General features: G+C 43.5%; 1 protein-coding gene across 1 annotated transcript in view; it reads left to right on the forward strand.

The window, feature by feature from the left end:
* Positions 1-14,066, forward strand: part of hspg2 (heparan sulfate proteoglycan 2) — a 98,704-nt gene that overhangs the window by 31,118 nt on the left and 53,520 nt on the right. The window contains exons 4-12 of the mRNA XM_080030923.1: positions 8,257-8,366; positions 8,994-9,052; positions 9,583-9,755; positions 9,886-9,918; positions 11,077-11,202; positions 11,629-11,826; positions 11,968-12,087; positions 12,619-12,750; positions 13,642-13,786. Coding sequence (XP_079887049.1) covers positions 8,257-8,366; positions 8,994-9,052; positions 9,583-9,755; positions 9,886-9,918; positions 11,077-11,202; positions 11,629-11,826; positions 11,968-12,087; positions 12,619-12,750; positions 13,642-13,786 — 1,096 coding nt within the window. The remainder of the gene's footprint in view (positions 1-8,256; positions 8,367-8,993; positions 9,053-9,582; positions 9,756-9,885; positions 9,919-11,076; positions 11,203-11,628; positions 11,827-11,967; positions 12,088-12,618; positions 12,751-13,641; positions 13,787-14,066) is intronic.

Below are 14,066 nucleotides of genomic sequence, written 5' to 3' on the forward strand. Positions count from 1 at the left end.
GAGCCTGGAGTCCAGGAGAAAACTTACCACACATTATGATCTGATTGCTCACTCCCTTTATAGGGCAAGACAGTTTGAATGGAGGAAAAGAAAAAAGGCTGGTTGTAGGAGTTTTTGGTTTCAATAAGTAACTTATAAAAGCCACATTTACAAACGATTAATTGTCAGTGTGGCTGTGTGTGCACTGTGCACTCAGGGCGGGCATTGTTCTGACTGACGTCTGCTGATTATTAGTCTTAGTCACTGACTTCTTGCAGCTTGCAGCCTTATAGCACTGCACCTAGCCCCATGATGCTACAATCTCTGTTGTACCCAATAACAAAGCGTGTTGCCTTGGAGAACTGGCTCGCGCTGCTCCTCTTTAGGAAAGACATGTTGAGGGTTTTTTAAATGAAAGAGAGGGCGTGCGGCTGTGTGAATGATCTCTCTCTCTCTCTGTCTCTCTCTCTCCTCGCGGCGGTGTCAAGGACCCGCTCGTAAAATGACACATCTGTTTTGTCTTTTTTACGGCCTTTTTAGAAATCCGATGCCTTTGCCACAAGAAAATGTATCTCTTACTGGAGAAAAATATGAATAAATATGGTGTGTTGTTTCGGCAAAAACAAATACTGAATTTGAACTTGTGGTTATATTGGCTGGGTTGGTATTCAGTTGTCCCGTAGCTTTCCCAGATCTGAAGAGTAGTTTATTTGGAAAAAAAGCTCCCCCAGTTGATCAGTGGCTTCCTGCTTGAACACTAGAGAGTATCCATATCAAAATACAGTCATACCTCCCTCTGGGATTTTTTAATATGTAAGCTCTTTATTAACTTTGTTAATAAAGAGCTTAGCCTACTCCCTTACTCTTCTAAAGATATCTTTTAGATCCTCTCCCCATAGTTAAGAGAGTGGGTATTTTCCCCCCAAAAAAGTTCCTGTCTGTTCACGCTCTTCATGCACAGGGACTCCTTTGTTTAAGTCAGTGATCACGGGCCTGATCGACAGATAAGAGAGTGGAGAGTAATGATGACGCTGTTCTCCTCCCCCCCCTCACCCCTTCTATGTAGCTCGCTCACCCATTGTGATTTAGACAAGCATCACAGCATATCTGCAGCCCTTTTGAAGTATATAGCGGATATTTAATTCGCTTCAATTAGTCTGAGTCACTGTTGTTGGGTGAGACCCCTCCGATGGTTGAGCAGGGCGTGTTTTTTTCTTTTTCTGTCCAGTTCATATCCTGCTTACAATATCGGTAGGACTTCAAATAGTTTTTTGCCCAGTTTGCAGAATTCAGTTACTTGTGACTTTGAATGTTGTACTTGCTCTCTTTACCTGACTGCAGCGCCAGCAACTTTACGCCAACTTCTTCTTCTAAGTCTTCTCTCTCCTCTGAAAGACAAGCCACAGATACTGTCATGGTGTATCAGAAGAAACCATATGTTTTTTTTTTCTTAGAATTGCAGCTGCGAAAAACAGCTGGATCCAAAACACTTGATTGTCAAGGAGCTGTTGTTTACTGGTGTCTGAAGAGGTTTAAGGAGAGGTGTTAAACACACTCTAGAGTAGAGTATGAAAATCTGTCCTGTTAGCAGCATCAGCGGTGCTTGTAGAAATGATAAAAATGACTACAAGGTTCCCTCTATTTTAAAGATACAGTGTGTAATAAAGGTGTATTATGGCATCATGCTGTGGTAAAAAGTTCTAGATTGCAACACCTCTGTGTCTACCCCTACTGTTCTGAGAGTTTTAATAAGTTACAGTGGCCTTCGAGGACAAGAAGCCAGTTACTAAAGATGGCATCATCCTTCATTGCCTCAAGTCTTTCCACAGTATCAAGTGATGAGGTGAAGGTGTAATTAGTCATTTATTCTGTAGTACTTCTTCTTCGTCTTCCAACAGGTGCATTTCTGGCAGTCACCCCACTATATATAAACACGGGGTAAGGCTGTTTAGTTTTCCCGTCGTGTGCTACTGTAAAAACATGGCGGTGCAAAATTGCGGCGCGTCTCGCTCCTATTTAGATATAAAAGGCTAATTTCTAAGGTAAATCAAAAAAACTTATTTTCTAATGACTATTCACTCATTAAAACATACGTATGAATATTATATTCCCTTTCTACCAAGTCAGTTCCGACGCCAAGTTTCTCTATTTAAAAAAAACAAAAAACACACAGATTTTAGATCATGCCCTTAAGAATCAATGAGTCACTACCAAAACAGAACATGGTCATTGCTGCACGTGCCAGAGCAGAGGGCTAAACGTTTGGTTTAAAGTTCATAATATGTGCTCAGTTCTTTCCATTTAGGAGAGGGGAAAACAGGAAGCAGCTCCTCCCTGCATCACTGCACAGCCCCAAGAGTGGATGCCTGTCTCTGGGATGGATGCAAAATGTGACGAGCAAGTGTTTGTCTGGTGCATAGGATATCCTCTTTGTTTGGTTGGACTCGGGAGGACTCGTTTTAGAAAAATATACCCCTTTGACCCTTTCCTACTTGACGCTCCCTTGTCAACAGACACTTCCCCTGTGTGTGTTGCCAGACAGACAGACAGTCATACACTGCCACTGTCATTAGTCAACAAAAAATCCCCTAGATCCATTGTTCCATTGAGACATGACGATGATAACATGGGATTGGTGACAATTGCTGAACCAGATTTGACGTTTTCTCAGACAACTTTACTTTCATTTCTCGCTGTGATCTTGGTGCAGTGTGTACAGGGAATTTTCAGAACGGACTTAGAAGAAATGGAATATAATATTCATAAGTATGTTTTAATTGATTACAACTTTAGAATGAGTCTTTATACTGTATATAGGAGCGCCTTGTTGCAACATCATGCTTCTACAGTAGCCCACACCGTACAAACTTAACGGCCTTATGCATTTTATGGGGGTCTCCCCTGTAAATGCACCTGTTGGAAGACAAAGCAAAAGTACCAGACTAAATACCTAAATAAACCTTCACCTCATCACTTGCTATGATGGGAAATACTTGAGGCAATGGTGGATGATGCCATCTTTAGTATAGCTTCTTGTCCTTGAAGGCCACAGTAGCTTCTGTAAAATCTCTGAAAGGGGGGGTCAGAGAGGGATCATTGCAGTCTCAGTCTTTCACCGCTAAATTATGCCAAAATATACCTTTTTTACACACTGCCTCTTTAATGTCACTAATATTTATTTTAAACAGACATATTATCTTTACTGTTTATTTCAGTCTTGACTTATTACCTTTTCCTGATTTCCTGTTTCTGTGACGTTTCTGATTTCACTTTCTATTTTCTCTCCTTGCTTCCAATCATTTCCTTTCTAACTTTTCCCAAAACCTTAACTTCTCTGCACCTGCCTGGCTAACTCCATCCTTCTCCCTGTTCTTCGCATTACTTTACTTGTTTGATCATTCTTCATCCCTTGACTCTTTGTTTGTCCTCCGTCCACCCTATGCGCCTATACATCTCTTCCCAACTGTGTCTTGCTCCCTTTGCCCCTCATTGCTTGCCATAGCACGCTGGTTGGACTCCTCATATCTGGGGAACATTCAGAGCCCTGACGAACCAGAATTGAGTAAGTCCTAAAAGCACTCTTTCTTTCTTTCTTTCTTTCTTTCTTTCTTTCTTTCTTTCTTTCTTTCTTTCTTTCTTTCTTTCTTTCTTTCTTTCTTTCTTTCCTCCTCTCTTGTCTTTTGGCCCATTCCCCTGTCACCTGCTCCGCTATAGTTATGCACTCTCGTTTCCAAACACACTCTCAGATAACATTCCAAGGAAGTCTCGGCTTTGGGGCATGCCATGTGTAGAGTGTAGCGAGTCTGTTTTTCCATGTGTCTTGGAGGCGTCTCCCGGTGTTTTCTGATGCCAGTGGAAAATGATGGGGTTGTTCCATCGAGTAATAGAGTTTAATCTCACTGGAGTGTGACGACACTCGCATTTTCTAGCTGAAGGCATCAACGCAAAGAGATGTCGGAATCACACACATAGAAAGTGTAACTGTTCATCTCTGCGGACAAAAATGTGTGCCACGGACCGGTTTAAAGCTATAATGTGTAGCTTATTTTTTAATTTTTTTTATTAATGCATTGTGGTTACATTCAAGCCATCGCCAAACAAGTTGACACAAAGTTGATAAAGCCTATCAGCTCCACAAAACTCTCTCTGTATTTTTCAGCAAGGGAGCGTTTACAAACTGGTGTCACCCCCCTGACACTGGCGCGGGAGCTCGAAATAAATGTTCCAGTTGTTGATTCTACTGCCAAGAAAAAAACCTGGACGTAATAATAATTTGCATGCACTATCACCGCATGCTTTCCTCATGAAGATGCGCCAACAGTGTTGTTGTAATTCCTCAGAATTCCTCATGGGGGGGGGGGCAGCAGAAGTTACGCACTATAGCTTTAATTTGAACAGCGCTTTTTGTCATTTCAACCTCACGCAGATGGCTCTTCCCACAGAAAACAAACCAGCTGTCTCACAGGTTCACTATACAACATGAGTATTAAACTATACACACAATAGTGGTTTCTGATGCGTACATTGCAAGCCGTGGGAGAGCACAACGGGGCAGGCTTAATAGCCAAGCCAAAAAGTAATTCCCGAGAGTCCCCCAGAGGGCAATGAGCGGCCTTCGGAGACAGTGTTGTTTGGCTGTCCACCAGCAAAAGGGTTAAGTAGCAGGGGGTCCTGTCTACAAGAGTTAAGCTGAGAAAAAGACAGCTGGCACATTAAATATATTACTCTAAGGGGAAGAAAGACATGTTTGGAAAAGAGATGGGTATGACAGGGAGAGGAAAGAGGAAAAGCCCAGAGGAAAGGAAAAATCGTGTCTTATTGAATATTTTTTGATGGGCTAGCTGCGGCGGTGTGGTTTGGGGCCTAGTTCTTATGGATTCTGGCGCTCCCTGTCTAAATGGTTCTGGGTTGGCGGTGCTGCTTGGCCGATGCCGTGGGCGCTGCCTTGAGGGGGTTGAAGGTCAAGCCCAGCGCGGCTAGGCTTTAAAGGCCAGGCTATGGGCTCCGCTGCTCAATCAAGTCTTTGTCTTGTGGCACAGGCCCCTACGTGTTTCAGAGGAGGGGGCCCATGGCCGTCGCACAAAGCCGCCACAGTTCTGCTGAACAGCTTTAATAGCTAAATAAGTTTTTGTGAATTAAGAGTGTGGAATTCTCCTCCACTTTTTTTTTTCATCCCACTCCTCATATCTGCACTTTGACACTTTCATCACTCACACTCAACACACTTGACAGCACAACACACACACACACACACACACACACACACACACACACACACACACACACACGCACTCTCCTCCCCTGCTGGAAACAATGATTGATGCACAGTCGAATGGGTCTCGGGAGTAAAAAGAGTCGCTCGTTAGCAGTGGGGCACAACCCGGCACTCCTAATCAAAGGGTCCCGGTCGCACACACACACTCGCCGGTCCGTGACCATCGGCGCGGCGAGCTCACAGAGAGAGAGTTGGGGCTGCGCGCCGCTGTTGACCTGCCGGCGAGGACCAACTCAAGTGATTAGATTATGCGCGGGTCAATTGAGGCGCTTTGATGACTGACTTTGATGTTGCCATGTCTTCTGTTTCCTCATTCGGGCCCTAACAATTATTCCCCCTACAAGTCTGACAGTATAACAGCCCAGCCAAAAGCAAGCTCCCAGGCAGCCTGCCATAGGGGGGGGGGGGGGGCTATGCCTGCTGCACTAAAATCCAATGCAGTTTTCTGTCGTTACATGTTTCTCCACACTGTGTGTTTTCACAGGCCATGCTCGCAGTTTACTTTGTCATAGATGAGGCTTTTCCTCACCGGGAGTATCTGGGATGTCTCGCTGTGCCAATGCCGCGAAGTATAAGGGAAAGAGAATGTTGCAAGAGAGGACAATTGTTTCCAAGCCAAAAAAAAAAGCTCAGTGAAGTGGAGCATAGGGCAATGCTTGGTTCCCCCACAGGCTTTTTTACCACAGCGAAACACAGAGCACAAGAGTGTGAGACACAACAAATCTTCAACTATTAATTAAGTAGCTCGTCTTGGTAAACATGATAAATGTCTGCTGTCAGCGTGCACATGTCTGGGGATATGCAATTATCAAAGGAGAAGGGGAAAGGGGAGGAAACAACTAAGCGTGTTGGTATTTTCTCTGCACACTGTCTCTCTCTGCTTGTGTGTGTGTGTGTGTGTGTGTGTGTCTGTGTGTGTGTCTGTGTGCGTGCATGCATATTTATTGTTCTGCACATATTAGGGCATGCAACTTTGTCACAACAGGCTCAGCAGCTGCCTACTTAGAACATGACTCTTTGCTCTTGGCATTGCAAGTAGCATCTGACTGCAAGAAAAACAGTACAAATATTGACTTCCTTCCTAAACCCACACTGCCCGTCTGAAATCAGAGGCTGGCAGACCGGCCCTAACAAAGTGTTGGCAGCAGTCTGAGACCGGGGCACCCTGTGGGCCCGGGCTATTTTAAGGGTTTCATGGGCTAAGCATGTGACTATTGGTATTATAATGATACAGCTGACATTTTATAATTGTGTTGATAATGGATGACACGTATTGCTCATCAAGACATTTTATAGAGCTATGAAATTTTGACAATGTTTGTGCATAACTTTTTTTAAAGAATTTTAAGGGAGTTTTACAACTAAAGTAATGTTAGTTCAAACCAATGAATACAATGATATATAATGTGAAACATATAAAATAAGATGTACAAATAATACTAATATAAAAACCAGATCCTGATGTGCAATTACAAATATCATTCTTCAAGGCAATGAAAACTATGGAAACAGTTGATCCTATAAAAATGCCAGACTTTTTGGGATGTGGAATCGGAAATGGCTTCGTTCTTACGCAAGAGTATGAGTTCCATACAAAGTTTTTAGTAGCACTATTAATGCTTGAAACTTCCATTCATTTATTTTGAATGGTGATTACGTACAAGGCACAGTGGAATTTGTGCTGAACAATGCATTTGGATAAATCAGCATGAGATCACGGTACACTTCATAAATGTTTTGTATGGTCCATAATCAACATATATGTCGTTTTTTTTATGTGTGCAGCATATGAGAAAAGGAGAAGAGAATCGTACTGTCAGTGCACAAAACTTTTTTTTTCCTCTTAGAATTCTTCAGAGTGATTAGAGGGCAGGGCCAGGCACAATGTTGCAATTTTCCCGACTTAGACAAGGACACTTTATCAGAGGCAAAAGTGAATAAGTTCACCCCCCAAGCAAGTTGAAACAAAGGGAAGCCATTGCAGCGTGTGTATGATTCATGTCTGACTACAAAGTGCCTCGCGGTCGACCGGTCGAGCGTACATGTTAAATGATGAGTCGGACCAGCTAACATAGCCTTTTTCTATAGACCATTGATTTAATCCCTGCTGCAGCCCTCTCAGCTGCCTGCTGGCGTGATGTGTTTGACTTGGTACATGTGGAGGGAATGTGGAGGGAGGGTCGAGGGAGGGAAGGAGGGAGGGAGGGAGGGAGGGAGGGAGGTCCACGGTTATTCACACTACAGAGAATGTTCTTCTTCCTCTGGAGCTGCTGGCACTGTAGTGATGCTGACTCAAGCTCCCACTTAGCTTCCAATTCTCCCATATCATTCGCTTTCAATCTGGTGAAAAATCATATCAATGTAGTGTCTTTTTGGGTGTTTGCGTTTGTCAGCTCTTTAGACAGCGTACTCAGTTATGTATTTGCAACAAAGGTTTTTTTCCCGGCTTTTGTGATTATTTGCAAGTGTGTTGTAGAGTATATCTATTTCCATTGTCCGTGACCCACAGAAAAAGACAGATACAGAGCGAAACACATGCCGAGTCCCTGCTGTAATTTCACAGTTATATTTGAGTATGTCGGCCCAGAGTGTGCCTGTGTCAGCGTGTGCCTCTTGTTAGGGCCTGCTATGTGCGGTGCAATGTTGCAGTAGGTTGGGTTTTTTAGCACAGCACCCCCACCACAGTTTGAGATATGGAAATAGACAACCATAATTTCTATGTGGCTCTTATTTAAGCCACAGTCATGCTCCCCCACTTTTTTTTTTTTACTTTCTGAAAAACATTGAACCAAAGGCTTTTCCCAAGGGAAATAATAATAACCCTAACACTATATATCCCATATCAGATTGTGTACAATAAACTTAACGGCTTGAATCAGGGCTTATACTATCTAAAGCTGGCAACAGGGGGGACATTAACACTGAGCCTGTGGGACTTTGTACGTTATTGTGCAGTTTAACTGACTGATTCTCCTGCCTTCTCTCTCTCTCCATGTTTGTAGTTTATTACAGAGCGCTGGTCAACTTCACCAACTCCATTATCTACGGCCCCGAGCTGGAGGACATCTTCTCTACTGGTTTCAATGAGATCTCTGAAGCAGTGGTGGACACGGTATGTAACCTGGTCTCACCGCAGGGTCTTAAAAGCATTATAAAAAAGAATTGAATTTATTATACTATAAACAAGAGTATATTTTTGAATTGAATTTAACCAAGCTAGTATTGAACTTCCTGACATTTTTTGATTGCCTTTTTCAAGGCTAAAATAAATACGTGGAGAGGGATCATTATTTTTGACGAATAGGCATTTTTTGATTTTGTTATGAAGAGTATAAACACACTTCACAAAGCTATTGTTACAGTTTAGCAATGTAAGCATAAAAATTGAAGTTTATAACACATGGTCTTTATTTAAGGTACCTTAAAATGCGTCACAGTTTCCATTATATCCTTCTTACTTTTGCCAGTATAGCCTTGACACTGGCATTACATTTCATTTTAAGTGGCATTAAAAAGTCTTACATTTGACTTGTATATCTCTTGGGGGGGGTTCCCTATCATGGGATACATCCTACTGAATAGCACTCATGTACAATACGCTAAGGCTACCTTATAAGGTTAAACCATGTTATGTATGACTTTGCTGATTTAAGTACACGTGACCTGATGTCTGTAAATGAAAGGCCCAGGCGTGTTTCTTTTAACCCAATCCGGCCCTGGTTTCTCTCCCCCTCGACAGCTGGAGTCGGACTACAACAGGATTCCAGGTGTCCAGACAGTCAGCGTGGTCCTCATTAAGTAAGAACAAAACAATCCTTTAAATCACGCCGTGTGACACTCAAAGTAGATACTGTCTACCCTGCAGCTGTGTTCTGTTGCTGTGTGCTGGGTGTCTTACTCTGGCCAGGTTTTATTTCCCTTTTTTTCTTTCAAACTGCTCAAGACCAACTGTGTAGGTAATTCATCAATTGTGACTTAATCCTCTATGAAAAGACCCAGATATAAACTTTTCCTTGTAATGAATGAATTTATTTTCAAATTCGATTAGAATTTTGGCTTCCCTCGATCATGAAAACAAGACAATCCAAATAAAACTATAATTGCGGCACGTGTGGTAAGTTTTCAGGAGTCGGACTTGGAACAGACTAAAGATAATGTGCGAGACCATGTATGCACCGCAAAAAAAACCTACAAAAATAATTTATTAGCATATTTATTTCCTTTTTTTCTAATTTTTCTGTAAAATTATGTTTATAGTTCAAGAACTTTAGGCCTTACGCCACACACAGTTTGTAGCCTCACCCGGCCTTTCAATTTCCTTTTCACAGGAAAATGATAAGAGATGACGGCGTGGACGTGTTCGTGGAGCTGGACGTGGGTTCAGACTACAACACCAACAGCGAGCAGATCCGCAACGTGCTCTACAACGTGGTGAAGGAGGGAGCCATTGCTTCTTACGTCACCTCAGTCCAGGGCTTTCAGTTCAGAAGACTCGGAGAAGGTAACACTTTTAACTAAGACATTATGCCAGCCGTCAAGTAACCAACTCTGTTACGCACAAGTTTGCAGTTACTTTAAGGCCAGACCAGAGCGGCAGGCAGTGTCCTTAACATTTCCCTCTGGTTTTTTAGCTCTGCCTCCGGTGGAGCCTATAGCGGTGCCAGGTTTGTACTGTTTGTGTAACCAGGGAGACTGCATGGCGACTGAGCCGACTGTGCCGTAGCAACCGTAGTACGACTGTAGCATAGTTTTTTTTTTAGAACGAACAGTCGAGCATTTCCTTCCTTGTGGTGTTAAAAAAAAAATTGACGATGACCTTTACTTTGAAAACGGTCATGTGTTCTGAGGAATGTTCTGCATGGAAGCACCAATGCAAAGTAGTGGACTCCTGAGTGTATGGTCCCCTGAAGGCCACTAGTAGCCCACAGAGAATGACAAGGACCTTTTTGCATGGCATGAGTTGTTTGAGTAGAAATGCTACTGCTGTTTTTTTGCTGCGATCAAAACCTTAAAAGCTTTTGATTTGGCGCAATTTTCACAAAATCAATCGATCAGTACACAGGCATGGCAACCGATAGGAAAGGTAATGGTTACTTTATCTATAATGTATTTTACGCAGATAAAGGGGTTCCCACCTATCGATCCGTCTATCTACAGTAGTCTGTATGTCAAGCTATCTGTGTCTGTATGTATTATGTTGTCTTGTCTAGTCATTGTGTCTGTCTATCTATCTATCTATCTATCTATCTATCTATCTATCTATCTATCTATCTATCTATCTATCTATCTATCTATCTATCTATCTATCTATCTATCTATCTATCTATCTATCTATCTATCTATCTATCTATCTATCCATCCATCCATCCATCCATCCATCCATCCATCCATCCATCCATCCATCCATCCATCCATCCATCCATCCATCCATCCATCCATCCATCCATCCATCCATCCATCCATCCATCCATCCATCCATCCATCCATCCATCCATCCATCCATCCATCCATCCATCCATCCATCCATCCATCCATCCATCCATCCATCCATGGATCCATCGATCTTATCCATCCGGTTATTCTAGTTTACACACATAGTGGATTTTACACCCAACAATAGAATGAGTGCAAACAAATATCATCGACTTACTGTATGGACCCAGGATGCTGTTGTTTTTTCCCCTCTCACTTTGTTGTGTTTGTGCCGTGATATGACATCATCAGCGTAGTGTACTGTGGCTGTTACTGTGTAGCCTTGGCTTGCATGTGTTTTGATCCATGGACACCCCCCCTCCCCGCCCTCCCCCCTGTGTTCCTCTCAGTAACCCCCGGCATCAGGCCCTGCATGCCAGATGAGCACAGGTGTGGTGACGGCACATGTATCCTGATGGAATACCTGTGTGACAACAGACCCGACTGCAGAGACATGAGTGATGAGACCAATTGCGGTGAGTGGCTTGACTGGGCCGGCATGTTGTAACACGGCTGTCGGCTGACTGCAGCATGGACTTACCAGGGTCTGGTTTGTGACACACAGTGTTCACCTACCCTGAACAGGCTCTAGACCCTCGTTTCCAGTGAGCGGTTTGGTTCGGTGTGGTTGTTTTGGTTCCGGCATTCCCGCATTCATTTGCGTTCCCACTGTCAAAAGTTGGAAAGGGTACCAAAATAAGCGAGCCAATCCACACCTATTTTTGGCCACCTTTTGGGGTGGAGCTACACACTGCAGTCCGTTGATTGGTCGACAGAATCAATTCCTTATGAGAGATAAACTGCCTATGTTTACCGAACTCTGCTGCTCAGTGGAAATGAGGCATAAAGCAAATCACACTTTGATCATATTTGCTTGAGTTTAATCATAGATTTGTTTGTAGAAACCAAAGTTCAACCTCCGGCCTTCACCACCCCTCCCACCACGACTAGCACCAGTAAGAAGCCCCCCCGGCCCCCTTCCCCACCCGGCCCCTGCAGAGCGGACCAGGCCACGTGCCAGAGCGGAGAGTGTATCCCCCGAGACTACATCTGTGACGGGGAGAGGGACTGCTCGGACGGAAGCGACGAGTTCAGATGTGGTAAGTAGCACAGCCTTTTGTTGTCATATAAACACACACACACACACACACACACACACACACACACACACACACACACACACACACACACACACACTGACATGACAATGGCTGCTCTTATGCCCTTCTGTCCCTACACAGGTACTCCATCTCCCTGTGAACCCAATGAGTTCAAGTGTAGAAATGGCAGATGTGCCCTCAAGCTGTGGCGGTGTGACGGAGACAATGACTGTGAGGATAACTCGGATGAAACAGACTGTCGTAAGTCTCCCATTTTCATTTTTTTCTCCCAAGAAAAGGTCCAAAGGATTACATTTAGGTGTTTATTTTACAATACCTTGTCTGTTTGCATCTGCATATTTCTCCTGAACAGCCATCTTTAACAGCCATTAACTCAAAATTAGTTTTTTTCCAATACTTAAAGTTTCATCTAAAAAATGTTGCCCTATTCACCTGCAGTGTTTTTCCTTAAGCAAGTTGTCAACATTTTGGGAAGTACGCTTTACCAGCTTTCTTGCCGGGAGCCAAATAAGATCTATCTATACTGCTCTCATATCTGTGCGTTAAAATGTAAAGCTACCCACAGCAACTTGTCAAACGAGATAATACATGCAGGTTGAGTGAGTTATATAGGGTTGATGGTAGGCAATTTGTGTCAACTTTGGACTTTGGGTATCTTGAAGAATCTAGCTTACAAATATGAGAGCGGTATCAATCTTCTCCTCTAAACTCTCAACCCCAAATTGAAGCTACTGTTTACGAATCATGTCCATTTTTTTCTCATAACTACAGCCACCAAGGGTCCCAGCGACAGGTGTGCCCCTGAGCAGTTTGAATGCCTCAGCGATCGCACCTGCATCCCCGCCAGTTACCAGTGTGACGAAGAGCCCGACTGCCCTGACCGCTCAGATGAGTACGGCTGCAGTAAGTCTCACACACCCCCTACCCACATGTCCACAGCTCCATGCTCTTACGATCTCTCTGTCTCTCTCTCTCTCTCTCTCTCTCTGTCTCTGTCTCTCTCTCTCGGTTTGTCTCTCTCTCTCTCTCTCTCTCTCTCTCTCTCTCTCTCTCGTGCACATTTCACACTGTTTTCCCCCTTTACTCTTCACACTCCCTCTATGCATCTTTGACTCTCCTCTCCAGTCACCCTCTGAGTTCCATTGTACACTGTGACTAATTTGCTGTGAACCATGGCTCTTTTCACACATGTGCTGCTGCTGCTGCTGCTGCCCCCCACACACACACAGAGCTTTTCTTGTTTTAAGCCATCCATCCCTGATAACTGAAAGGGAATTGTCCGTCCATATAGCGGAGGGAGTTATGTTTTCCTCTGACTTTTCGGGGCGTTTATGAGCCGATGCCAAATTCCAAGACGCATGCCGGTCCTTTTTTGTACATGTGCATTAATGGTGGAGACAGCAATTCTGGAAACTACTTGCTGACAAAATCACTTTTTTTCCAAAATCAGTGAATGATTCCTCAAATTCCACTACATATATGTACTGTGTGTGAACTGTAAAATCTGGTGTTAATACACAGCCTAGGCTTTGTAAACGGCCATGTAAACAAGGGGATGTAAACAAAGGGGTCCCACTCTAGCTAGCAAACATGCCGGTTTACAGAGCCTAGGCTGTGTATTACCGCTGGATTATTTTTCAAGATGCACATAGTACATAAAGGTAGCGGTTGAGGAGATATTCACTGATTTTTAAAAAAAAAAGTGATTTTGACAACAAGCATTCACCAGTTAATCTCTGACTGCACCTTTAATTATATGGTTAAATCAGCTCTCATCTCTTTGACTCTGTGTAGCCCCTCCCTCTGTGACGAGCCCTCCAGAGGAGTCTGTTCAGGTGTCCCGGGGCGGCACGGTGACGTTCAGCTGTCAGGCCGTCGGCGTGCCAACACCCATCATCACCTGGAGACTCAACTGGGGCCACATCCCCGTCAGCGGCAGGTGGGTTTCACCATAATGAATTGTTTTCATCTGAAATTTTGATTTGATCTCCAGATTGTACAGGATTCATGGTAAATACTGTCTCAAGGGTTTTGAATATCTTTTGGACTGATGAAAAAAAATTACTATGAATTTGTCTTTGTTTCAAATCACTGGCGAACAGACTGAAAAAAAACAGCTTCTACTTGATGGCCATATGATAACTGAACTCATTGACCCTGAATCATTCACTATGTTTACAGAAGTTTTCGTCCACTTTAATGCACCTTTTGTACATACA

This window comes from Ammodytes marinus, assembly GCF_949987685.1.
Source record: "Ammodytes marinus genome assembly, chromosome: 7".
In the NCBI taxonomy this organism is placed as follows: Eukaryota; Metazoa; Chordata; class Actinopteri; order Uranoscopiformes; family Ammodytidae; genus Ammodytes; species Ammodytes marinus.